This window comes from Miscanthus floridulus, unplaced genomic scaffold (genome assembly GCF_019320115.1).
Source record: "Miscanthus floridulus cultivar M001 unplaced genomic scaffold, ASM1932011v1 fs_337_1_2, whole genome shotgun sequence".
In the NCBI taxonomy this organism is placed as follows: Eukaryota; Viridiplantae; Streptophyta; class Magnoliopsida; order Poales; family Poaceae; genus Miscanthus; species Miscanthus floridulus.
In genome coordinates this window covers 1-27,882 of record NW_027096604.1, presented here as the reverse complement: position 1 = coordinate 27,882, position 27,882 = coordinate 1, and the positions used below count along the sequence as shown (strand labels likewise).

At 44.3% G+C, this 27,882-nt stretch overlaps 1 protein-coding gene across 2 annotated transcripts; it reads right to left on the bottom strand.

Moving 5' to 3' along the window:
- Positions 1-1,367: 1,367 nt before the first annotated feature.
- LOC136531384 (uracil phosphoribosyltransferase-like) lies at positions 1,368-17,670 on the bottom strand. 2 transcript variants are annotated; one of them, XM_066524051.1, is made up of 10 exons: positions 17,368-17,670; positions 17,053-17,274; positions 3,322-3,609; positions 3,157-3,238; positions 2,806-2,854; positions 2,316-2,377; positions 2,098-2,165; positions 1,945-2,000; positions 1,811-1,858; positions 1,368-1,551 (listed from the first exon to the last, which is right to left on the bottom strand). In XM_066524051.1, the coding sequence occupies exons 3-10, from the start codon at positions 3,334-3,336 to the stop codon at positions 1,500-1,502; spliced, it is 432 nt and encodes a 143-aa protein (XP_066380148.1). In that variant the 5' UTR covers positions 3,337-3,609; positions 17,053-17,274; positions 17,368-17,670; the 3' UTR covers positions 1,368-1,499. The 2 variants fall into 2 exon arrangements, 1 of the variants encoding a protein (XP_066380148.1); XR_010778020.1 differs by having other exon boundaries at positions 1,417-1,551; positions 1,619-1,858.
- Between the last annotated feature and the right edge of the window lie 10,212 nt (positions 17,671-27,882).

The following is a 27,882-nucleotide window of genomic DNA, read 5'->3' as shown; positions in this document are numbered from 1 at the left end:
AGCCGTTGGATATTCAGAGAACTTTTTATTCACATCATCCGTGTGAACTAAATTATAAAATGAACTGTAAGGACAACAGGATAATGAAATCTAACTACTACTACTAGACTAAAGTTATAAATAATAAAGAAAAGGTCTCGCAATAGAACTTAACTTAGTAGCACCACAGAGGCCGTCTCAGGAAAAAAAAACAATACATCAAGATGACATTCAAGAACTATTTAACGATGAACTATTTAACGATAAACCAAAATAGACCTGGCACACATAAGACCCTTCAGTACTAATCTAAAACGAAGCACAAGTATGAACTAACAACATTCCATTGTCTCCAACGTGGACATTGAAATAAAACAATAGATAAGATCTAAAAACTAATCCAAATCAATAGACCTATGAAATAAAAGCAGCATCCAAATCGAATAAATGTAGAAGATCTAAAACCTAGAACAAGGGGAAAAAGATTGAATCGATGGAAAAATAGAGGAATAAGCTAGACACATGGGGAAATCAAGGGTAGAGTACCTGTATAGATCCAGAACATAGACAGAACAACGGTTGTTGTTGTGGCTGGCATCACACGACCGACGCGGAGGAGACATCAATCTTCTTGAGCGGGTTCAAGGAGACGAGAGAGGAGAGACCAAAGGAAGAAGAAAGTACCGCAAAAAAGGTAGCAGCAAGTGTGGAGAGAGAGCGCAAGAGAAAAAGAAAGAGGGAGAGAGGTCGTCTGTGTGCAGGAAAGGTGGCCAGGGTAAAAATCAATACAGATGGATAGTGACGAGACAAGATAAAGGACGAGCTGAGATGACAATAAATTAAGCGAGAAAATGGGCAGGGGGCGGTCAAAAAGAGGGGACAGGTGGCAGACGAGGAAAGAGCGGATGGCAGGCGATGGAGGGCGGAGATAGTAGGTGCCGCAACACATAGTTGCGACATTGATTTTCTGGCTATAGGGTTGTATGCAGTCCTCAATATGTCTTAAATAGTAAAATATAAATAAAAATTGACGAATAAGGAGTAAGCCTACAATGACCTGCGCATGAAGGTGGTCCCTTCCATTTTCCAGATCATGTTTATTCTCGACAATACATATACACTCCAGCTCCACCCAGTATAAACAGAACCGGTTTTGGTACTGCAATCAACAGATTGCCTGTTTAGCCACATCTGGGTAATTCTTGGGATAGCGACAAACAACTCGCTACATTCTTGAAACCAAGCAGATGGTTATGTTCAGAGCTAAGGTGATTGTAGGCTATCCCACTTCTCAAAACAAACACTCCAGGAAGCTCGTAACCATTATCAGGATATCACCACATGGAAGGGCAAAATTTGACATCACATTGTCAAAATATTATGTTTAGACCCTCAAAACTACAGATTTGTGTTTTAGGGAACCACAAATCTGGTCTACGAAAATAAGCAGGCATCAACTAAATCTGGGTTTTGCTGAAATTCCTAACAATGGTCATCAGCAAAGGGCCAGACCGCCAGAGTCATGTTCCATAGCTGCGGTCTCCAGCATCCCCAAGGCCTGGGACTATGAAACTGCAGTACATTAGCGAGAATGAGTTAGCAGTGCAATAATCATGATTTATGCATAAAAAGGGCGTACCCAGTGCAGAGAGCTCCCGCTCTGTGTGGGGTCTGGAGAAGGGTGTCAGTGGCAAGCCTTATCCTCGCTTGTGCAATGCGAGGAGACCACGACTCAAACCCGGGACCTTCCGGTCACAGGCGGTAATACTCTACCGCTTGCACCAAGTCCGTCCTTCATGATTTATGCATATGTTGGTAAAAAGATAATTACCCTTTCTCATTCACAATTTGATCCATAGTTCCTGTATACACACAAATCCTGCAGAAAAGAGTGATGCGATATACAATCATCAAGGTAACCTTGATACTAAAAATGCAACAAATTTATAGAACTTCAGAATGCACCCTGGGAATCTTTGATTGAGCTTCTTGATGGCAGGAGGAGCAGCAACAGCTGATATCTGCATAACAATGACTGTTTAGAAAATAATAACCATTTTTTTAATCAACAAACAGATCTGTTTCATCTTTTTCATTTTTTTTGCCTCACGAACTTACGATTCTTATCTGACTGATTTCAGCTCCACGCTCCTTAACCAGATCAACTGCTGCAGTGACTGTTCCACCTGATGGAAAACACAAGGTAAGAAGAAAGATGACCACTCAAACACAGCATGGGTATAGGAGTGAAATCAATCAGGCAAACACAAAAAGAATGATAACCCAATATAAGACCAATATAAGAATTGGCTGTGATATACAAGGAAAAGGATTACCAGTTGCTAGCATAGGATCAACAAGGAGTATATTACATCCTTTTGGGAATCTATCAGGTAGCCTGCACTCAAAATTATGTTCCATTGATCATCAGGAAAACAAGTAGCATTGGTAATTTCATACAACGCTATAGCTTGCAACTCAACTATTTCAATAGATTGGACTACAAAAAGATCTTGTGATACATCAAATTAACTAAAAGTGTACAATAAGATAGAAAAGAGTAAGCTGGAACACAGTTCATAATCACTGTGGTTCCAACCTTGTATGATGAAAGTGACTTCTTCATCAAGGAAACTAAATTAACTAAAGAATATTTAACAACCTCCACTGTTTGTTTCCTAGCTACAAACAAGCTACATTTTTATTGAGATAATATTTCGTTCTGCCAAATGAAGTTAGATAGCTTTAGTAGAGCCCCAACTACTGTGGTATAACATATCAACGACATTTTTTATCTAAATGCAAAACAAAAAGAATGGCACCTACTTATTTAAGTAAACAGAGGGCAGCAGTGTTGTCTCATCCCTGGACATACCTTCATTTAGTATAGGTAAAAAAGGAACATTAGCAGTAATCAATAAGCATGCTTAAATAAATAAATAAATTTATCTAGAAAACTAGACCAGTTTTTATGTGCTAAATTTGTCCAGTAAAAAAAAAAGTTGAAGCACACCATGTGTTTCTGGACATACTAGTAGCATATTCATCAGCAGAAAGTGTTTCGATCAAATATGATGTTCTTTGTAAGTCAAAAGATGAAAACATATTGCATCACAAACATCAGCAAGTGAGAAATTGAGTTTTTTTCCCAACAAATCAAAAGTTATTTTTTCTCACCTAAATGGAAAGTTCTAGTTGATCGCAAAATTGATGTTGCAAGATCTGCAAGAGCAAGCCCTGCTCTAAGAATAGGTACAATCTGAAATATATCAATAAAATTCAAGGTTAATTAATAATAATGCCAAATTTGCAAAAAAAGATACATTGAAGAGGAATACAAACCATGATTGGCTCCATCTCACTGACAGATTCAACAACCGCAGTGCCCACAGGTGTCTGGATCTCCCGTGTTACTGTCGGCTACCAGAAGAAAGTGGAGAACTATCTCAATGATCACATACTCAACAACAACAACAACAAAGCCTTTAAGTCCCAAACAAGTTGGGGTAGGCTAGAGTTGAAACCAAGCAGAAGCTTCTTTCGAGTTTCATCTCCATTAGAATAGCTAGATTTAACGTTGGCTCGACACGCCTATCACAACCCTCCTCCTTTACCAGGGCTTGGGACCTGCTATGTTGAGACAACATAGACGGAGTTAATGATCACATACTCAACGAAATAAAATTGATCATTACTGTCTGCCCAGAATAAAATACATTACAAGTTTACTTTTCACATCGCAGTGATCATTATTTTCACATCTACCCTAAATTTATCTTAACATCAAACACTTGCATCAGCACCACCAAATGCAGCATTTGTAAGAATTAGGAACATACCAACTGAAATGATCAAGATGCCCAAGAGGGGGGGGGTGAATTGGGCTAATTCTAAATTCTCTTGCAATAATCAAATCCTACGGATAGCCCAATTAACCCCTTGTGCCTAGAACAGTGTTTAAATCAAACTAATGCACAACAACCTCGCAACCTATGTTCCAAACTTACTCTAGCAAGCAATTCTATGGATGTAAAACAAGTATTGAATTGCTCAACGTAAATACTCAAAGTAAGTGTTCAAAGTAAATAGAGAGAGAAAGGAACGCGGCGATGTTTTGCCGAGGTATCGGAGAGTCGCCACTCCCCACTAGTCCTCGTTGGAGCACCCGCGCAAGGGTGTAACTCCCCCTTGATCCGCGCAAGGATCAAGTGCTCTCTACGGGTTGATTCTTCGACACTCCGTCACGGCGAATCACCCAAAACCGCTCACAACTTGAGTTGGGTCACCAACAAGCTCCGCCGGGTGAACACCAAACTCCCAATCACCACCAAGCCGTCTAGGTGATGGCGATCACCAAGAGTAACAAGCACGAACTCTCACTTGACCACGCGAAGCCTAATGAGAAGATGGATGCATACTTTGCTACTCTTGATTTGCTAGTGAGGCTACTCTCTTGGATTCTCAAATCACAAACACCTCACTAGGACCTTGCTCTTCTTGGCACTCACAAACGTGTTTCTTAGCTGTTGGAATGAGCAAAAGTTGCTCCACTCACGAGTGGAGCTTCTATTTATAAGGCAGCCTGAAAAACGAACCGTTATGAGCTTCTGCGGGATGACCGGACGCTCTGATCGTTTTGACCGGACGCTCCGGTCAGTTCAACCCGCGAACAGTTTTCAAGTGATGACCGGACGCTGTCAGGGTCCGGTCAGTACCGACCGGACGCGTCCGGTCACTCTTGGATGCTTACTGTAAACGACCAGACGCTGGATACCCAGGGTCCGGTCACCACTGACCGGACGCGTCCGGTCACTTTTTCCCAAGTTTGGACCCTTACTGGAGTCGACCGGACTCTAACCCTCAGCGTCCGGTCACACGACCTTCCAGCGTCCGGTCACACCAGACTTGTTCTTCATGGTCAAATGAACTGACCAGACCCTGCGGCCAGCGTCCGGTCGCACCGGAGCCAGCGTCCGGTCAGTGTTTGACCCTCAATTCACTTCCAACTTTCGAACATATGTGAATGAAGTTTGCTCCAACGGATCTTAGGCATTCATAGGAGCTACCTAGAGCTAGTTTTAACAAGTGTGCATCACATCTAACTCACTAGACTCAACTAGGTCAAGCTACCCGTTCATACCCCCCTTAATAGTACGGCCAAAGGAAAAACAAAGTCCTAAACTACTCTAAGTGTCTCTCCAACTCCAATCGACACTTAGAACTAGTTATCCTTAACCTTGTCGTCCATCCTTTAAAAACCGAAACGATTTCCATCGTAGGGGCATGACAACCTCGATTGCCCAATCGATCTCCATTACCATGACCTAACTTAATTGCCTCTGCAAAACACACGTTAGTCATAGTAATCTTGTATTGACATTAATCACCAAAATCCAACTAGGGGCCTAGATGCTTTCAATCTCCCCCTTTTTGGTGATTGATGACAATACCACCTCGAGTATGTTATGGAGTGAGGTTTTTAGACGGGCTTGATTCATATAAGCTTTTGTCAATAAGAACACAAGAGTTAGGCAAGCTTGTATGACCCAAGCCATCACAATGTACTCAAAGGATATGAATAAATCATGAGTACAAGTAACAAAGCTCATTTGCTTCGAAGTGTAAACGCGAAAGCAAAAGCAAATGAGCATTACACAAGTGATATGACATATAGATAATGCAAAGTAAAAATCACACATGTCAAATATCACAATCACGTAGATAGCACTATCACATATATATAATAGTATGCATAAAAGTAAAACCACGAATGCATAAGTAATAGTGTATCACACAAATAAAACTCCAAATGTATATAATAAGCTAATACTAGATAACTAGCTCCCCCTGAAACTCGCTCCCCCTAGGTCTACATACTCAAACCCTCTCCCCCTTTGGCGTCAAATACCAAAACCTAAGGGTCGGACGGCGGGGCAGCAGCGGACGAGTCGGGCGCTGAAGTACGTGGAGCAATATAAAACTGAGCGCCATCATCATCTGACCCTGAGCTCTGAACTGACTGACCCTCTGTGGCAGGAAGTGTCGCTGAAGCGGTCTGGGTCTGAGCTGGGGCAGGTGCTACCTGTGAAGCTGCTAGTATGTCTGTCGTAGGATCTGACGAGGCGACAAACGAGAGGAGCCTCTGAGTAGTCATGATAGCTGGAGCGGCTGTAGACGGACCGGCAGAATGCATATGAGGCGGTGTAGGCATGCCGGTCAACTCGCTGAAAGATGCTCCAAGACTCCTGGAGACTGACGTTTCAGGCACGAATAGCGAGGGAGACTGCTCTGGTGAGAAACCCGTGTGATAAGGAGTAAACTGCGGGGCTACAACAGGTGAGGCTAACCACTGGGACACTTGTACAGGAGGTGAAGTAAACTGAGCTGGAGGCTGTCCCTGACTCTGGAGCCCACTGGGCTGTACTGCTGGAGTCGTCGAAGTGGTAGGAGGCTGTGCAAGCTGGGGCGAAGGCTGTGGCAGTGGGACCCCAATGGCTGTCACTACATGCTGCATGAATCCCATGAGCTGCTGCTGCATAAGTAACTACTGGTGCTGAAGGAGCTGCTGCTGCCGCTGGAACTCGTCCTGATGAGCCTGAAACTGTGCGAAGTTGGCAGCTGTCTCCTGTGACTGTCGTGTCTGATCCTGCTGCATCCGCTCAAGAATAGCTATGAGAGCGGGGTCTGTCTGTGGAGCAGGTGGAGCAGAACTGGAGCTACCGGCCTCTGCATCATGTCTGCGTGGAGGCATCTGAGGTACAGGCTGGTAGTCATCATCGGAGCTGTCACTATACTCGCTCACCTCCTGCTGTGCCTCTAGCTCCTCCTCCTCAGTGGCTGCAATCCCTCTGATGATCTCATCCTGCTGAGCTGTAGATTCTGGCACGTCGGGACGATGGCTAGGCTGTCTGGGTGCCTGAGGAGTGGTGTGTCTGATCCTCTGTGACAGGTTGTAGGCTAGGAACTCTGTGGTGGCACCTGTATACTCATCCATCATACTAGGGGGCTTATCAAGCACTATTCTACGGATGAGGAACGTGATCCAGTGAGCATAGGGAAGCTGCCTGCGACCCTTGAATCCCTCAGCAATAGTATCCTCCATCTCTGAAAGAAGGAGGTCCCAGATGTCAAATACTGTCCTCTGCATGATGGCATTGAGAAGCCAGAGCTGTAAGCGAGTCAGACCCTCCCTGTATCCCAACCTGGGAAGCAGTGTCCTCCTGATGATGGCCTCTAGTACCCTCGCTGTAGGAGTCAAGTCACTGGGGTTCCTACTCAACCCCTCACCAAAAGGCTCCTTGAAGCAATGCCGCACTAAATCTGTAGGGGGCACCTGCCCTCCATGAGGACGTCTAGGAGGCTCCTGCTGTCCATAGCAAACCTCATGCATCTTAACAGGCTACTCCTGTAGCCTCAGTATCTCTCTGGCTCTGCCACTCGTCACTCTGTAGTCTTTGCCTTTGAAAGCAAAGTGAATGAATCTGTGATGAGGATCGATGTAGAGTGAGGCATAAAACTGACGGACCCAAGATGGTACATATATGCCCGTCCGTCCAATCAAATCTATCAGTCCTGGCAAATATGACAAGTATGGCCGAATGCTCTCTCCGGCTGCTGCCACAATGGACTCTATCTGATAGACCCTCTGAGATCTGAACACTGCCCCACTATTAAGATATGCATTGTAGAAATCCTCCTGCAGTGGCGTGTAGAACCCCTCAGCTGCTCTCTCATCCCTCCTTGGAGGAAACCAAACCTCAAACTCAACAAAACGCAGCTGCTGAACCTGCCTAGCTGTAGCGGCCCTCAAGTCGAGGTGTACCACTGGAGGCGGACCCTGTGGTCTGGGCGGAGGGCGTGAACCCCTGCGCTGTGTAACTGGCCTCGGTGGAACTGCAGCACTGGTACGACTCGAGCGGCGTAGCTGAGGTGCCGGCTCGGTCTCCTGACCCTCCTGAGTCTCCTGAGCTGGCTGAGGCTCTGCTGGTGGGGGCTGCTGCTGTGCTGACGGACCCTCCTCAATGGCAACCCGTCGTCCTGCAAACGTGGTAGTCCCAGCTGGACTACCGTGACGACGCTCAACATCCTCAATAGCAGCTCTCAGTGATGGTGAAACCGGCTGATCTGCAATGACAACTCCACTGCGGGCACCACCTCTCTTGGCACGCTCTGCGGCCTCTGCAACAGCTGCTGCTCTCGCTGTCTCTGCATCGGGGTACTTCCGCTTCTTGGATGTCACCTGCTTGGTTGACTTGCCCTTAGATCCGGCTGGCTGGCGAGGCGGGGGCCTCCGATCATCATCACCTGGGCCACCACCAACGTTCTTGGTGCAAGCCATCTGAACTAACAAGATGGTGAACTGTCGCTGATGAAGATCAACTGTCAAACTGCCGCTTTTGAGGCTTGGCCTCGATCCTTACTCGCGAGCTTGGCTCCAAGTTGACTGCCAACTGCCAGACGAAACACAACGGAACCGACTCGCTGCACGATAGAATAGATGGATATACAAATAAATATCATATGTCTAATAGATGCGAAATCCTAATAGAGAAAGCAATGTAGATGCGAACTTGAATCGAGTGGCTTTCTACCTGATGATCAGCAATCCGAGAATAGATAAGATGTCACGCGGGGGATCCTCGGAACCGGGCTAGGGTTAGGGTAAATGTCCTGAATGTAATGGTGAATTAGAGACTGCAAATCGATCTAGGTCACCATTGTATAGATCAAGATTGAAAGAAAAAAAAATTCCTTACCAATCAAGGAGATAATAGGGCTAGGGCACACGAAGTGATGACCAGCAGGCCGGCGCAAGAGGCAACGAGACTGGGCACAGCCGCTGGCGGCGCAGACAGGGGAGAGAGCGCGGTGCTTCGGCTCGGCGGCGCGGCGAGGTACGGCGGCGCGCGGCTGGCGAGCGGGGCCGAGCGCGGTGGCGTGCGAGGCCGGGGCACGTAGCTCAGCTGCGGGCTTGGCGGCATGGGCGCGAGGTGGCCGGCGTAGAGCACTGGCGCGGGCAAGGCTACGGCGGTGTTGCGGCGGCGGCGGCTCGGGCTAGGGCATTTGACGGCGCTGGTTAGGTCAAGGAAAAGGAACATGAAGGCGCGGTTAAATAATCCCCCAAACGCGACAGAAAAGGAAACCGAAAAGAGTCCTGAAGTCACGTGAGATCCACTGACCGGACGCTCCGGTGGTAGCGACCGGACGCTACCACCCAGCGTCCGGTCGATTCCAGAGAGGTCCAAATCTTCTGGAATCGGGACCGGACGCGTCCGGTGGTCCATGACCGGACGCAGGCAGGGTCCGGTCAGTACAACTTGGTCTTCCTTCAATCGACCGGACGCTGAACCCTTCCTGACTGGACACACAGACGCAGCGTCCGGTCACTCCTTCAGTAGCAGTTCACCTCCTGTGAACTGACCGGACGCTGGACAGCAGCGTCCGGTGCAGCATCCGGTGCACCTTTTCCAGCAAACCTTCAACCTTCCTTCGCGCTGCCTGTTCCCAATCAAGTCCCAACTTGAATAAGATCCAAATAAACAACAATTGGGACTGATGTGAGTGACCTCTCTGAAACCCTCATATTTTTCACAATATTTTGCCATAGGCTATAATTCTTTTTAAGAAAATAGGCAACAAGAGAACAAATGGAACAAAATGACAAAACAACATTCATGCATATGTAATACTTGTAAGTAAATCTAGTTGCTTGTCAAGTTTGATCCAAGGTTAAGCTTCTTCACACGCTTTACGGCGGTTATCTTAACCATATTAGACGAGCCCTATATGCATTGCCACAAATTAAACATGTTGTATATTACAATGAATGCAAGGGACAACACAAGCTCAATTTTTAGTGAAGTTACTAAAATCAAGTACATTGAGTTCATTCCGCAATCTACAAAATGTAGCCTCATCTAGCGGTTTAGTGAAGATATCCGCTAATTGATCTTCGGATCTTACACCTTCTAGTGATATATCATTTTTAGCCACATGATCTCTTAGAAAGTGATGGCGGATATCTATATGCTTGGTGCGAGAGTGTTGAACCGGATTATTTACAAGTTTTACCGTACTTTCATTGTTGCACAAAAGAGGTACTTTCTCTAGAACTACTCCATAGTCTAGTAAAGTTTGTTTCATGTATAATATTTGTGCACAACAAGCACCCGCGGCAATGTATTCCGCTTCGGCGGTGGACAAAGCCACACTATTTTGTTTCTTGGAGGACCAAAACACAAGTGATCTACCAAGCAAATGGCACCCTCCGGATGTGCTCTTTCTATCAACTTTGCATCCGGCGTAGTCCGAATCGGAATAGCCAATTAATTCAAATAAAGCTCCTTTGGGATACCAAAGGCCAATGCTTGGTGTGTGCTTAAGATACCTAAGGATTCTTTTTACGGCAATTCAATGTGTTTCCTTAGGACTAGCTTGAAATCTAGCACACATACACACACTAAACATGATGTCGGGCCTAGATGCGGTTAAATATAGTAAGCTACCAATTATATAACGGTAGAGAGTTTGATCAACCGAGTTACCCCCCTCATCTAGGTCGAGATGTCTATTGGTAGGCATTGGGGTCTTGATTGGCTTACATTCATCCATCTTGAATCTCTTGAGAAGATCTTTTGTGTATTTCTCTTGAGAGATGAAGATGCCTTCTTTCATTTGCTTGACTTGAAAACCAAGAAAGAATGTAAGCTCATCAATAATTGACATCTCAAACTCCTTAGACATCAATTCACCAAATTCTTTGCATGAGTCTTCATTTGATGATCCAAAGATGATATCATCAACATATACTTGACAAATGAAGATATGCCCATCAAGCTTCTTGGTGAATAGTGTGGTGTCGACCTTCCCAATGTTGAAGCCTTTCTCAATAAGGAAATCCCGAAGACGCTCATACCAAGCTCTTGGGGCTTGCTTAAGCCCATATAGTGTCTTCGACAACCTATAAACATGATTAGGATATCTAGGGTCTTCAAACCCGGGAGGTTGATCAACATAGACTAGTTCATTAATAAAGCCATTTAAGAATGCACTTTTCACATCCATTTGATATAGTTTCATTTCATGATGTGATGCATATGCAAGAAGGATACGGATGGCTTCTAATCTTGCAACCGGTGCAAAGGTTTCTCCAAAATCTAAACCTTCAACTTGAGAGAACCCCTTTACAACTAGTCTTACCTTGTTCCTCACAACAACACCTTAATCATCTTGCTTGTTGCGGAACACCCACTTTGTTCCAATGACTCTTGCACCTTTTGGTGGCTCTTCAAGATTCCAAACTTCATTACGAGTGAAGTTGTTCAACTCTTCATGCATGGCATTGATCCAATCCGGACCTTTAAGAGCTTCTTCTACCTTGGTAGGCTCATAGCAAGAGACAAAAGAGTGATGAGCAATAAATGAAGTAAGTTTTTGAGATCGAGTCATTACACCCTTTGATGGACTCCCTATGATGAGATCTTGTGGATGATCTTATAGGAAAGGTGTATTTCTTCTATTGACCTCTTGAGGAGGAGATTGTGGAGCATCAACATCTTGTGCTTGTACCACCATTTGCTCATGGGAGATATGAGTATCTTCATTTTCTACTCTCCCATCTTTTTCATCTTGTGGTACACTTGATGAAGAGGGTTGGTTAATGATTTGTACATCATCTTCATCATCTTTTGGCTTGATGTCTCCTACCGGAATATTCTTCATAGCCTCCCTCAATGGTTCATCACCTACATCATCAAGATTCTCATGTGCTCCTTGGGAGCCGTTAGATTCATCAAATTCTACATCATATGTTTCTTCAACCAAGCCGGTAGCATGATTAAATACTCTATATGCTTTGGACTTCAATGAGTAACCAACAAGAAAACCTATATCACAACGTCTTTGAAACTTCCCTAGGTGTTGCCGCTTCTTGTAGATGTAGCACTTGCAACCAAACACCCTAAAGAAGGAGACGTCTGGCTTCTTCCCATTGAGCAACTCATACGGTGTCTTAACAAGGAACTTTTGAAGAAATAGGCGGTTGGATGCATAACATGCGGTATTGATTGCTTCCACCCATAAAGCTTCGAGGGTGTTGTACTCATCTAGCATTGTCCTTGCAAGAGTGATCAAAGTCCGGTTCTTTCTCTCAACTACACCATTTTGTTGAGGAGTATAGGTTGCGGAAACTTCATGTTTGATTCCAACTTCATCACAATATGATTCAATGTTTGTGTTGTCAAACTCTTTGCCATTGTCACTTCTTATCTTCTTGAGCTTCACTTCAAATTCATTTTGAGCTCTCTTGGCAAACTTCTTGAAACAAGATGCAACTTCGGATTTGTCATGAAGAAAGAACACCCATGTATACCTTGAATAGTCATCCACAATCACAAGACAATAGAGATTTCCTCCCAAACTCTTGTATGTTGTTGGTCCAAATAAATTCATGTGTAGGAGTTCTAGCACTCTTGTGGTTGACATGAAAGTTTTGGTTGGATAAGTGTTTGCAACTTGCTTGTCGGCTTGACATGCACTACAAAGCTTGTCCTTCTCAAACTTCACATCCTTCAATCCTCTCACCAAATCATTCTTCATAAGCTTCTTGAGTGAGCTCATCCCAACATGAGCAAGTCTTCTATACCATAGCCACCCAAGTGTTGTTTTGGTGAATAGGCAAGTCTTCAAGTTTGCATCTTCGGAGGTAAAGTCAACTAGATATAAGTTGTTGTATCTAAATCCATTGAATATCACTTGATTGTCATCTACCTTAGATACAACCACCTCCTTCTCGGTGAACAAGCATTGAAAGCCAAGATCACACAATTGTCCAACGGATAGCAAGTTGAAACTCAATGAAGCAACATAGAGCACATTGGAGATGGAATGATCATTTGATATTGCCACTTTGCCCAATCCTTTGACCTTGCCCTTTGAATTATCTCCAAATGTTATTTTCTCTTGTCCATCTACCTCTTCATCTAGTGAGGTGAACATACGAGGATCACCGGTCATATGTTGAGTGCAACCACTATTAATAATCCAATAACTTCCACCGATCTTGTAGTTCACCTACACACAAGAGATTCAAGCTTTAGGGATCCAAACTTGTTGAGGGCCCTTCACCTTCTCAACAAGTGACTTAGCCACCCAAATCTTCTTAGGCCTACTCTTGTTAGGGGGTCCTAAGAACATGACTTTCATCTTTCCACTAGAATCTTTTCTAAGCATGTAGTGAGCATTGAAAGCAAAGGGTCTAGCATGCTTGGGCAAGGGTTGTGGTGGTGGAGTTTGACACTCATGAGCAAAATAGCCTTCTTGTCCACACTCAAAACATCTCTTTGGCTTTGGCTTTGGCTTTGATTGTTGGTGTTGAGCTTGAGTCTTCTTCTTCTCTATACTTGCCATATATCCAATGCCACTTCTATCCATCTTCATGACGGTATTCATGAGTAGCTCACTTTGGAGATGCTTGCCTCTAGCAAACTTGCTCAATCCTACCTTGAGATGCTCTTTCTCCATTGAGCTTTTTGTTCTCTTCCTTGAGAATATCATTGTTCTTCTCTTCCTTGAGTTTCTTGTTTTCTTCTTTTAGCTTCTCATTCTCAAGAATCAACTCTTTGTCATGATTAAGAGTTTCTAGCATAATGGTGTTGTGACTTTTCATCTCTTCAAGATCTTTCATGAGCTTCTCATTGTCACTCTTGAGCTTGACATACTCATCATAGTCATTGCACTCAACCACTTGCTTACCTTTGCTACTAGATACATGCTCAATGCTTTCATCGATTAAATCATCACATGAGGTAGCTATATCAATCTTAACAACATGGTTAGTAGCATCATGTGGCTCATTTGGTAAGAATTCTTGTGCAATAATAAGGGTATCATAATTGATCTTTAGAGTTGTATATTCATCTTTTAGCTTGTTGTGACTAGTGATAAGCTCATTGTGCACCCACTCAAGTTTATCATTTTTATCTTTAAGCTCTTTCTTAGAAGATTTGAGCTCCTTGAGTTTGGATGATAGAGAATCATTTGTTTCTTTGAGCTCATCATTAGCCTTTTCTAATGTATCACACTTAGCTAAGAGTGAATCATTTTTAGCATCAAGTTTTTCATTTGTAGCTCTACTCTTTCTAATGATCTTAGTATATTTTCTTAGTATTTTGACAAGATCATCATATGTAGGTGAGTCATCATCATCGCTATCGCTATCATTATCGCTAGCATGTTCATCATCACTACTATCATCACTCTTAGTTACCTTGCGTTCACCTTTGGCCATAAGGCATAGGTATGTAGAGGATGATGGCGATGATGGCGGTGAAGATGCAAGATTAATTGCAATGGCGGCCACCTTTTCATCGTCACTATCATCATCGGATGATCCACTTGATGAATCAATGTCCGTGAGCCAATCACCGACAATATAGGCCTTGCCACTCTTCTTCTTCTTGTAGAACTCCCTCTTTTTGCCATCTCTCTTCTTATAGGGCTTGTTCTTTTTTTTCATCTTCATCGCTTGAATCATCTTTCTTGCCCTTGTTTTTGAACTTGTCTTTCTTGGGCTTTGTGCATTGATGAGCTAGGTGGCCAAGTTCGCCATAATTGTAGCAATCCATCTTGGAGATTGGCTTTCTTCTTGAGCTAGTGAAGAACTTCTTCTTCTTGCCATCAAACTTGATGCCACTCTTGTTTAGCCTTTTTAGCATCTTGGTGGTCTTCTTCACCATGAGGGCAAGGCTTTCTTCATCATCTTCATCACTTGAGCTCTCATACTCAAGTCTTGATTTTCCCTTGTCTTGGCTAGCTTTGAATGCTAAGTCCTTCTCTTTCTTCTTTGTAGAGGATGAGCCATCTTGTGGTGTGATGTGCATGTATATCTCATGAGCATTGATCTTTCCCAAGATTTGTGTCGGTGTAGCGGCGGAAAGATCATCTTGATGTAGCATGGTCACAATGTGCCCATATTTGTCAATGGGGAGGACACTCAAGATTTTTCTCACAACATCAGATGGTGACATTTGAGTAAGTCCAAGCCCATTGACTTCCTCTACAAGAACATTTAATCGAGAATACATCTCATTAGCACTTTCTTTGGGATACATCTCAAAAGAATTTAGCTTTTTAATTACAAGATGATAGCGTTCCTCACGCTCACTCTTGGTTCTCTCATGGAGCGCACAAACGTCCGACCATAGTGCATGGGCGTCTTTGTGGTTCCTTACACGATTGAACACATCTTTGCAAAGGCCTCTAAAGATTGTGTTTCGAGCCTTTGCATTCCATTTTTCATAGTTCACTTCATCGCCTTGAAGTTGTGCGGCATTCTTAGGTGTTGGGAACCCTTGAGAGGCGGCTCTAAGTATTCCAACGTCTAGAGCTTCTAAGTACGCTTCCATGCGGATTTTCCAATATGGAAAATCATCTCCCTCAAAGATAGGAGGAGGTCCATCCCCGTGAGACATCTTGCTCTAAGCGATTAAGCTTAAAAACGTGAGCACAAGGCTCTGATACCAATTGAAAGGATCAAGATGCCCAAGAGGGGGGTGAATTGGGCTAATTCTAAATTCTCTTGCAATAATCAAATCCTACGGATAGCCCAATTAACCCATTGTGCCTAGAAAAGTGTTTAAATCAAACTAATGCACAACAACCTCGCAACCTTCCAAACTTACTCTAGCAAGTAATTCTATGGATGTAAAACAAGTATTGAATTGCTCAACATAAATACTCAAAGTACTCAAAGTAAATAGAGAGAGAAAGGAACGCGGCGATGTTTTGCCGAGGTATCGGAGAGTCGCCACTCCCCACTAGTCCTCGTTGGAGCACCCGCACAAGGGTGTAGCTCCCCCTTGATCCGCGCAAGGATCAAGTGCTCTCTACGGGTTGATTCTTCGATACTCCGTCACGGCGAATCACCCAAAACCGCTCACAACTTGAGTTAGGTCACCAACAAGCTCCGCCGGGTGAACACCAAACTCCCAATCACCACCAAGCGATCACCAAGAGTAACAAGCACAAACTCTCACTTGATCACGCGAAGCCTAATGAGAAGATGGATGCACACTTTGCTACTCTTGATTTGCTAGTGAGGCTACTCTCTTGGATTCTCAAATCACAAACACCTCACTAGGACCTTGCTCTTCTTGGCACTCACAAACGTGTTTCTTAGCTGTTGGAATGAGCAAAAGTTGCTCCACTCACGAGTGGAGCTTCTATTTATAAGGCAGCCTGAAAAACGAACCGTTATGAGCTTCTGCGGGATGACCGGACGCTCCGATCGTTTTGACCGGACGCTCCGGTCAGTTCAACCCGCGAACAGTTTTCAAGTGATGACCGGACGCTGTCAGGGTCTGGTCAGTACTGACCGGACGCGTCCGGTCGCTCTTGCATGCTTACTGTAAATGACCGGACGCTGGATACTCAGGGTCCGGTCACCACTGACCGGACGCGTCCGGTCACTTTTTCCCAAGTTTGGACCCTTACTGGAGTCGACCGGACTCTAACCCTCAGCGTCCGGTCACACGACCTTCCAGCGTCCGGTCACACCAGACTTGTTCTTCATGGTCAAATGAACTGACCAGACCCTGCGGCCAGCGTCCGGTCGCACCGGAGCCAGCGTCCGGTCAGTGTTTGACCCTCAATTCACTTCCAACTTTCGAACATATGTGAATGAAGTTTGCTCCAACGGATCTTAGGCATTCATAGGAGCTACCTAGAGCTAGTTTTAACAAGTGTGCATCACATCTAACTCACTAGACTCAACTAGGTCAAGCTACCCGTTCATACCCCCCTTAATAGTACGGCCAAAGGAAAAACAAAGTCCTAAACTACTCTAAGTGTCTCTCCAACTCCAATCGACACTTAGAACTAGTTATCCTTAACCTTGTCATCCATCCTTTAAAAACCGAAACGATTTCCATCGTAGAGGCATGACAACCTCGATTGCCCAATCGATCTCCATTACCATGACCTAACTTAATTGCCTCTGCAAAACACACGTTAGTCATAGTAATCTTGTATTGACATTAATCACCAAAATCCAACTAGGGGCCTAGATGCTTTCACCAACCAATCCCGAGTTGCCTCATAGATTAGCGATCTCCCTAACTCCCCCATTGCACTCCCTGCAATTAATTGTCACCAGTAGCACGACGCACCAAAAATAAGGACGAGATTCAGAATAACAATAAAAAAGGCACAACACTCACTGAAGGCATGAGAAGGGGTGGAGCGATCGCGGAGCACTGAGACCCAGTGGCTGATCAGCGGGTGCGCTGGCACCACCACCTGCCAACGGCGATAAACCACCAACACCTTTGATCTTCGACGAGTATTACGGCACCAATCACTAATACAACGTGCGAGCGGGTGGGTTCATACCTTGAAATCGTCGGCAGGCCGCCGGTTTGTTGTTACAGTTCTCCATCCTCCGTACTCGAGATTGGGACCTTTGCTGGAGGCCTTTAGGGTTTTAAGTGAGTCAGGATTAGGACGAAAAGCAATCGGCGTTAAAGGGGAGGCGGCGGGATGGGAGTGCAGGATGGCAAGTTGGGAAGGCGGCGGGGAATTGGGGATGGATGTGCGCAAGGTCGGGCGTGCTTCTGCAATTGTGCTCCATAGGTGCGTGTTTGGTAGGGCCATAGATGGGCCAGGCCAGACCATGTTAGCTACTCCCTCGGTTAAAAAAAACCGTCGTTTCTTAAAAAAAATCGTCTAAGATTTATCTATCTATTCTACTATATATATTGTAACTCCGCCTATGGTGGGGCGCCTTTGGTGTCGTAGCATAGCAGGTCCCAAGCCCTGGTAAAGGAGAAGGGTTGTGTTAGGCGTGGCGAGCCAATGTAAAAACTTAGCCACTTAAATGGAGATGAAACCCGAAAGAAAATCGTTAGGACGTAACCCTCTTAGCGACGCGCCATATCGAAACCCGGGTATGGTGTTAAATGGGCAAGGGCCGGGTCGTCACCCCCGTGATGCGCCGTGTCGTGATCTGGGCATGGTGTCAAGTAACCAAGGATCGGGTCGTCGCTTCCTTAGTGGCGCGCTACATTGGCGCTCGGGTGTAGTGAAAAATGAGCAAGGGTCTTCGCATCAGAGTCGACGGGTGTGAAGGGTAAGGAAGCTAGTCGAACCAACTAGGATCCATTTAGGTAGTTAGAATGTAGGGTCACTTACAGGTAAGTTAAGAGAATTAGTTGATACCGCGACTAGGAGGCGTATAAATATATTATGCATTCAAGAGGCTAAATAGGAAGGGTCAGAAGGCGAAGGAGGTGGACAATACAGGTTTCAAGCTTTGGTACATAGGGACAGTCACTGAATAGAAATAGAGTAGGAGTTTTGATTGATAAGAGCCTCAAGAATGGTGTGGTGGGAGTGAGAAGGCAAGGAGATAGGATTATCTTAGTCAAGCTTGTCGTTGGTGATATGGTCTTGAACGTAATTAGTGCGTATGCCCCCCAAGTAGGCCTCGACGAGAGTGCTAAGAGACAGTTCTGGGAAGACTTAGATTGCCTGGTTAGAGCTATACCTAGTAGTGAGAAGCTTTTTATAGGAGGAGATCTTAATGGGCATGTAGGTACTAAAAGCGTAGGTTTCGAGGCGGTTCATGGAGGTTTTGGGTATGGTAGTAGGAATCAGGAGGGGGAGAAAGTTCTGGACTTCGCGGTAGCTTTTGACCTGATGATAGCTAACACTTTCTTTAGAAAGAGAGAATCTCATCTAGTGACCTTCAGTAGCGGACAACACTGTAGCCAGATTGACTTTGTCCTCGCAAGAAGAAAGGACAAACGAGCATGCTTGGATTGCAAGGTGATACCAGGGGAGTGTGTTGTTTCTCAACATAAGCTTTTGGTGGTAGATTTTCGTTTTCAGGTGCATGCCCAGTAGGGATAAACAAGCTAAGATTGAAAGAACAAAGTGGTGGAAACTGAAAGGGAGAGACGTCAGAGGTATTTAGGGAAAGGGTTATCAAAGAGGGCTCTTGGAAGGAAGAAGACGACATAAACAATATGTGGGACAAGATGGCAACCAACATTCGGAAGGTAGCCTCAGAGGTGTGTGGAGTAACCAAAGAAAGGGGACGCGAGGCTAAAGATACTTGGTGGTAGAATGAGGAAGTCCAAAGGGCTATTAAGGAGAAGAAAGAATGCTATAGATGCTTATACCATGACAGGAGTGTGGACAACATAGAGAAGTATAAGGTGGCAAAGAAGACTGCAAAGCGAGCTGTAAGTGTGGCAAAGGGTAGAGCGTACGAGGATCTTTACCAACATTTGAGTACGAAGGAAGGAGAGAAGGATATTTATAGGATGGCTAGGGTTCGTGAGAGAAAGACATGGGACTTCAACCAAGTTAAGTGCATTAAGGATGAAAGGGAGCATCTCTTGGTAAAGAAGGATGAGATCCAACATCGATGGCAAGAGTATTTTGACAAATTGTTCAATGGTGAGAATATGGACACAACCTTTCAGTTGGATGACTCTTTTGATAACACCAATAGACGCTTTGTGCGGAGAATCCAAGAATCTGAGGTCAGAGAGGCGTTGAAAAGGATGAAAGGGGTAAGGCGATGGGACCGGATGGTATCCCAATCGAGGTGTGGAGATGCCTCAGGGACATAGCTGTAGTATGGTTAACCAAGCTGTTCAACCATATTTTTCGATCGAACAAGATGCCTGATGAGTGGAGGAGAAGTATATTGGTACCGATCTACAAGAATAAGAGGGATATTCAAAGTTGTACAAATTACCGAGGAATTAAGTTGATGAGCCATACTATGAAGCTATGGGAGAGAGTTATCGAGCATCGCTTGAGAGCAATAACGCGGGTCTCTATGAACCAATTTAGGTTTCATGCCCGGAAGGGTCAACCATGGAAGCCATTTTTTTAATAAGACAAAGTTATGGAGCGGTATAGGGAGAAGAAGATAGGACCTACACATGGTTTTTATTGACTTGGAGAAGGCTTATGATAAAATACCAAGGAATGTTATGTGGTGGGCTTTGGACAAACATAAAGTCCCAACGAAGTACGTCGGGCTCATTAAGGACATGTATAGCAATGTTGTGACTAGAGTTCGAACAAGTGATGGAGACACGGATGACTTCCTGATTAGGATAGGACTACATCAAGGGTCAGCTTTGAGCCCTTATTTGTTTGCTTTAGTGATGGATGAGGTCACAAGGGACATACAAGGGGACATCCCTTAGGTGTATGCTTTTCGCGGACGATGTAGTGCTAGTTGATGAAAACCGGACAGGAGTGAATCAGAAACTGGAGTTATGGTGGGAGACTTTGGAGTCCAAAGGTTTTAGACTTAGTAGAACTAAAACTGAGTATATGAGATGTGACTTCGGCACTACTACTCGGGAGGAGGAAGATGTTAGTTTGGAAGGTCAAGTAGTGTCTAGGAAGGATACCTTTCGATATTTAGGATCAATGCTACAGAGGGACGGGGATATTGATGAAGATGTTAGCCATAGAATCAAAGCAGGGTGGATGAAGTGACGGCAAGCGTCTGGTGTCCTATGTGACAAAAGGGTACCACAGAAGCTAAAAGGCAAGTTTTATAGGACGGCGATTAGACCTGCTATGTTGTATGGTGCAGAATATTGGCCTACGAAAAGACGACATATTCAACAGCTAAGTGTCGCGAAAATGCGTATGTTGCGTTGGATTTGCGGTCATACAAGAAGGGATCGAGTTCGGAACGATGATATACGTGAGAGATTAGGGGTAGCGCCAATTGAAGAAAAGCTTGTCCAACACCGGTTGAGATGGTTTGGACATGTGCAACGGAGACCTCCAGATGCACCGGTGCGTAGTGGAATCCTAAGTCAGGATAGCAACGTGAAGAGAGGCAGAGGAAGACCGAAGTTAACTTGGGTAGAGGCAATAAAAGGAGACTTGAAAGGATGGAATATACCCAAAGACTTAGCCTTAGATAGGAATGCTTGGAAGACAGCTATTCACGTGCCTGAACCTTGATTGCTTCTGTTGGGTTTCAACTCTAGCCTACCCCAACTTGTTTGGGACGTAAAGGCTTTGTTGTTGTTGTATTCTACTATATATATTGTGAGCGAAGGGATTGAAATTAGCCTCTCGTAAAATCGTACGCACTCGAGAGGCTACGGCTGCAAACGCCACAGCCGTGGGTAGCCTATCCCCCGTCCACAGGCGTCGTTTGGTATTGTGCCGCGTTATTTTTGTGGCTTGCGCGGCGGCCCGCAGTCCCAGGTATAGCCCATCTGGATAGCGAGCGACGGAGCGAGAGCAGGGATGTAGAGGACCGCTGGACGCTGGTGCCGCCATCACCGCGGAAGTCAGCCACGGAGCCATGGTTCGCGCGAGCGCAGATCGCACAGTGCATGTCCTAAAGCGCATGACGAGCGCCACCGCCGCAACCAAGGAGATCAAAATCATGGCCACGGCTGGGAGCGTCCAGGGACACGGCGCCTGTGATTGACTACGGCGGAGGAGGAACAGCCTAGATACTCCCTCTGATGCCTGGCGCGGAGATGTCCATGGCAGAGGAAAGCGTCACTGCAGCGCTCCATGGAGAAGCGCAAGGTCTGAAGTCTAGCCGTGCGCTCCTCGGCTGTCTTCCTCTTCGCCGTCGTCACCCCGATGGCCATCCGCCTCCTCACTGACCCCGGCACCGCTCTGCCATGCGATCGATCATTATGCATTGGGGAGAAATCGCTTCAACATGTGCTAGCGTTGGGTGATCTGAGCAAAAACAACGGTGCTGGCCCTTGTATAAGTGCCATTCTAACTGATGAACTCTATCAGGAAGATAAGAGTAGGATTAAGGTGGAAAGAAAATTTTCCATCGGATGATCGAGAAGGTACTATTCATCAAGGTCATGAAATTGATCATAACGGAGCACATGATTATGACACTTAGAATATAAGTTACACGCTCTGTCCAAAAAGATTATAATTCTTGTTTTTCAATGTCTAAATTTTAAGTTTAACCAAATGTATAGAAAGTACTAATATTTATGATATGTAATCAAGAGGCGTGTTTTTATAGCAAATCTATTTAGATGGTTTTCTGTATAGGTAACATGTTTTCATTACTCATAGCACTAGATGATGGTTTTGTGTAGTTGACCGTTTTCCAGCCTGCGTGCTAATGACAGGGCCTCTAGCCTGTGTTAGAAGAAGTTTAAGTGATCGGAGGCATTGGTGTGGGTAAGTTAGGCGGCGAGAGGTTCTTTCTGTACAGGATCACGGGGTGCTGCTGGATACTGATATACATTTTCATCCATCGAGTCTTTGGATGTGATCGTACCAGCACTTAAGCACCGAATCCAAAGTTTTAAATAGCGGGCTAAGGCCCTTGGCGGCATCCTTTCCTAAAGGCTAACAAAGGCTACAGCGGGACTAAGCTATTTAGTGGCTGAGAAAAAATTATGTCAACCATTAGATAATTTTACATGTAATAAACATAGAAGATGAGGCTAATTTATTTACAGTAATGAGTAAACCAATCGTCAGCAGCAGTAGCAATGCGGTATAGAAAATCCTAAACGAATCAGCTATTCAGTTCACCATGAGTTGCAGCACTGCTGCACTACCATTCACATCTAGGCATCCAGCGGCTAAAATTAGAAATATGAGAAGAACAGAGGAATATTGCCTCTCGGCAGCGACGGCTGCAGACCTGCACTCCAGGTGCTATGAGCCCGTGACCAGTCCCGCCGCTGCCGGCAGTCCCGTCGCCCCTCGCCGGTCCAGCACTCCCGCTGCTCGCCGGTTGCAGCAACAACAACAGCCGCCGCCGCCGCCGCCAACACTTTTCACGAGCTCGGAGAGGAACGACCGAACAAGAGAATGGCTTAGGTTACTGAGTCTTACTGCCAGCACTTTGGGCCTGCGCTTGATTTGGGCCGGAGGGAAATCAAAACCCACACCGTCTTGCCTGATAACGGCGCTAAATAGACATCGGTTTAGCGGGAATAGCGTGCTTTTAGCCGCTAAATAGCGGAAATAATCCTGAAGCGCTAAACTTGTCGAAGCGTAGCGTCCGGACTCGTGAAACGCTATATCCGCTGTTTAGAACTTTGACCGAATCCCATCAAAACTTCAAAGTTAAAGTATATTTGGGCAAGACTAGCATTAGGATAGTTACCTCCTGGGAAGTCCTCGTCATTTCCTTTTTTTCACTGATAATGTAAGGCAGGAATAAATAGCAAACTAAGTTGTGATAGCAGACTCTTAAATCTAAAAGTTGTAACACCTTTGGTGTTTTGATCTAGCACTAAAACTTGATATGTCATTATATGCATTGCAAAGCATTCATAAAGTAGAAAATTTTGAATGCATTCACTAAATAAGCTTTATTTCATAAGTTGTTATTTTATGTGATGTGATTCAAAACTCTAAATAAAGATCATGACCACGAGGGTCAAATTTCATGTGATCATGTGAGGCCATGTGTCATTTGACTCAAATAACCCTAATGGGACATGTTACTGGTTAAAAATCAAAGTTAAAGTAAAAAGGATAAACAAATTAAATTTGAATTCAAATTCAAATCATAAAGGTCATTTTGCCCCTTTTGTCTAATTTAAAATCCATTTGGAATTTGGGGTTGTGACAAAAAGCAAAGTTGAAGCTTATTTTATAAGGATCAACTTTGGTATTCAAAGTTTTTCAAGTTTACATATAAAATTTGGAGTAATTTTGAAATGATTCAAATACTCAAATGCATCCCAAATTCAAATTTCAAAATAGAGGTAGAATTTGAAAATGTTCATTAAAGCAAAGTTGTAGAGTTTGAAAAGTTGAGCAACTTTTATTTTTGGAGATTTTCAACTTCTTTAGAAAAATTGTGAGTAATTTGCAAAATAAACGCAGTGGCAATTCTGTAAATTATTCAAAAATTAAAACGAAGCCGAGCGCCACCTCCCTGCTTGCCGCCGGCGCCACGCAGCTGTCGCCGCCGATCGATTTTCGCCGCTTTCTCGCGCGGTGACACGCAGCAGGCTCCGTGGCGAGCTCGTGCGTGAGCTGTCGACGCCGGACGCATCCTTCCCGTCTATAAATAGGAGCACCGCCGTCGTCGTCCTCCTTTTCCTCTCTGCTCTGCTCCGCCACCGATCAACTCCGCCGCTCGTCGTAGCTGCCGTCGAGTCCTTCCTGTCGTGCCTAGCTAAGCCAGCGTAATCGCCTCGAAGTAGTGCTTCTCTTTGGCTTGCTCGCATCACTCAAGTTGGCCGGAATCGCCCAGCACGACGCCTTCTTCCTCGGAGCCGGCCGGAGTACCGCCACCATCGACCTCGCCGTGGCCAGGACGTTCCAGCCCGTCTCTGCCTTCACCAAGCACACCGTCGTATTCGCGGTGAGCTCCTGAGCGTGATGCTCGCTTCGCTTTAGCCTCTACTGCATCGTAGCCGTGGTTACGCCGTGCGCCGTCGTGCTCGCGCCGCCATTGGCGGCGTGGAGCTCCCTCCGGTGCGCCTGCTGCCGTTCTGAGGGCTGGGATGGATTCGCGGGGTGGCATAGGTCGTGCTGGTGCAGTCCGTCTCGTCGGAACCTCACCGCCGACGCGTTTTGCTGGCCGGAGCTGACAGCGCCGCCGTATGCTCTGTGTTGTGTCACTGACGAGCGGGACCGGCTGTCAGTGAGAGAGAGAGAATAGTGAGATTTTGTTATTTCTGAATTTGAATAGTGCTAGTAACTTTGGAAATTTATAAGAAAATAATTATAGCTCCAAAAATTCTGAAAAATTGTGTGTAGCTTCTGTACATGTTCTAGTATGGTTTAAAAATATGAAACTTGAAATTTGAATAAATTTTTAATGTTCAAAAATTCAGTTAATTAATTGATAAATGTGATCTCCATGATTTTTGTAGGCCACTGTATAACTTCAAAAATTATGAAATTTGTTTTGGTACACTAATTTATCATGAGGAAGCTTACATAAAATTTTTAGCTCATTTGGAACAAGTTCATTTTTGGGCTTATTTCCAAATTAATTCAAAAATGGATGAAAGCAAACCCTAAGTGTTAGTTTAGGGTTTGATCTTGTTTTGGTCATGTTTTGTAACCAGTAGGGTTTCAAGATCAATTTGGTCAAGTCACTTGTGTGGTCCTTGATGGTAGAATTGCAAGTTGATTTTATTGGCTTACAACTGTACCGAGAAGGAAAGTTGTATTCGAGGTGTTGTTATATTTCATGCACCATGAAAACATCATGTTTACATTATCATCATATTGAAGCATATGTTATCATTTCATGTAGAATCCGAGAGTGAACCGATCCTAGTTGAGCAAGGATCCTCGGTTGCCTCGGGATTTGATATTTGTGGTACTGATTCGGAACCCGAGATCGTCAACGAAGGCAAGCCCCTGTTTATGCATTAAACCATTACCTTGTTTACTTTGAAAAGTTTATCACCTATGTTACCTATTGCATTAAGTTGATTAATTCAAATGTTACCTACTTGATGCATTGCCTACCTTGTTAATTGTTTACCATCCTTGAAGATGTTTTTATTTACAAATGCGTAGAATGCTTAGTATGCGTTATGATAGGCTTTCAAAGAAAAAGTTTTGATACAATCAAAGATGGTATACTGGCCAAAGAAAGAAATGACGTAGAATGAACTAGAGACTAGTCGGGTGGCTTATCTTGAATGTTGGGTAATGTTGCCGACTATATCGCTTAAAGGTCACTCATTGTGGATCTTCTGAACGAGACACTTTATAGTACTGGTCACATACTTTAGTAAGCCTACTTCGGCTAATCCGATACTAAGACGAATGCCCATGCACTGGGAGTGGAGAGATGGCGGGAGTAGCATGTACCCTCGTGGCTAGAATGTGGCCGGATTTGAGGTGTGTTGTGCTCTCGGGTGGCGTAGAGATGACTTAGTATAGGAGGATCCGGTAGCGAGGTTGATATATGCAAGATTAAGTTCTACATATGTCGTGTGATAAGGAATCCCCAGCTAGGACTTGAATCAATTCGAATTGCCGGTGCTCCGCTGGATATGGAGACTCGATTCATTACAGAAGCAATGCAGGACTGGTGAATTACTAAAACATGAGAAAAGGGAATGGAATGAGAAGGATTGGAATATGGGATATGAACAATTAGTTTGAGATAATGAACTAAAGTACTTAGGGGTAAAACTTGATAATAGAATCAAGAATAGTAAGCTTTTGGCAAAGAACTTTTTAATCTTGCTACATCCTTACCTTGACCCAACACCTGCATCTCTAAAGTCCTTCACCCCCTTTTACGTCAGGTCAGTCTTGTTGAGTACTTTTGTACTCAGGATTTGTTAACCCTTGTTGCAAGTGAGTCGCATGCGCAGGCTTGTTTTGGTCCCTGCTGCATGTCTGTGTTTGAAGTCAATGACGATGAGGAATGATGAATGGCCTTTAGGCAAGGCACTAGTTTGTATGATAAATAATGTTAATGTAATATTATCCCACTACTATGGTTGTATGACACTTATGGTATTGTAAGTTTGAAAACAACTGGTTTGTAAACTACGTTATCTTAAGACTTCCGCTATCTTTTACTCTGATGTATATATTTGAATAAACTGTTGTAATCTGCAATGTCTATGATTGGGATCCTGTTCGAAAAAGAATCGTGGATGATTCGGGTTTCCCGAGGACACCCGACAGACCTGTTAAGTTGTTGGAAACTCGTGTACGCTATCAAAGGTCTGTTGAGACAACGATAGATGCACGTGGGCCCGATTTCTCAGGAGGTTCTACCACAAAAGTTTTAGATTAAGTAGAACTAAAACCGAATATATGAGATGTGACTTTGGCAGAGTTGCATAGAAGGAGGGAGGCGTGAGTTTGAAAGGTTAAGTAGTTCCTAAGAAGGATACCTTTCTTTATTTGGGATGTGATCGATGCTATAGAGGGATGCAGATATTGATGCAGACGTTAGCCATAAAATAAAAGCAGGGTGGATCAAGTGACGATAAGCTTCTGGCATTCTTTTGTGATAAGAGGGTATCACAAAAGTTAAAAGGCAAGTTTTCAACAACTGAGTGTTGCAGAAATCCGTATGTTGCGATGGATTTGTGGTCATACAAGAATGGACCGAGTTCAGAACGATGATATACGTGATCGCCTAGGGGTAACACTAATTGAAGAAAAGCTTGTCCAACATCGGTTGAGGTGATTTTGGCTATGTCCAAAGGAGAACTTCAGAGGTACCAGTGCACTGTGGAGTCTAAGCCAAGTTAATAATATAAGGTAAGGAGAGATAGAGAAAGATCAAAATTGACATGGAGGCAATAAAAAGATATTTGAAAGCATGTGATATACCTAGAGATTTATGTTTAAATAAGAGTGCTAGGAAAGCAGTTATTGACTTGGGGCTTTTGGTGGGTTTCAACTTTAGCCTAACCAACTTGTTTGGGATTGACAGGCTATGTTGTTGTTGCTGCTGCTGTTTACTACTGTTTCTGTCCACGGCAGCGGGTGAATCTGACAAGGGGACTATGGCTTTGTTGTAAGTAGAACTTCTCACTTTGCTTTTCTAAGATTTTCTCCATTAATGTTTTAATTAAGAATAAACACTTAGCTATGATCATATTGCAGGAGTTTTGTGATCCCCGTGATGCAGATGATGCAAGGTATCACCTTTCAGATGAGATATTAAGGGAATTCGCATCATTGTTCTGTTTGTAGGAGAGGTAATCCGTTATTGTTTAGCACTATTCTTTTACTGCTTGTGAATCTAAATTAATGAACCCTGATAGCTTCTACAAAACGAAAGGACAATCGATTGTTTCGTCGCAGTTAATCACAAATCTAGAATTAATGAACCCTAATATCTTCTACAGAACAAAAATTATGAATTAGCACTAGCCTAAAAATTCATTTGATTTGAAGTCATGCAACTTAATT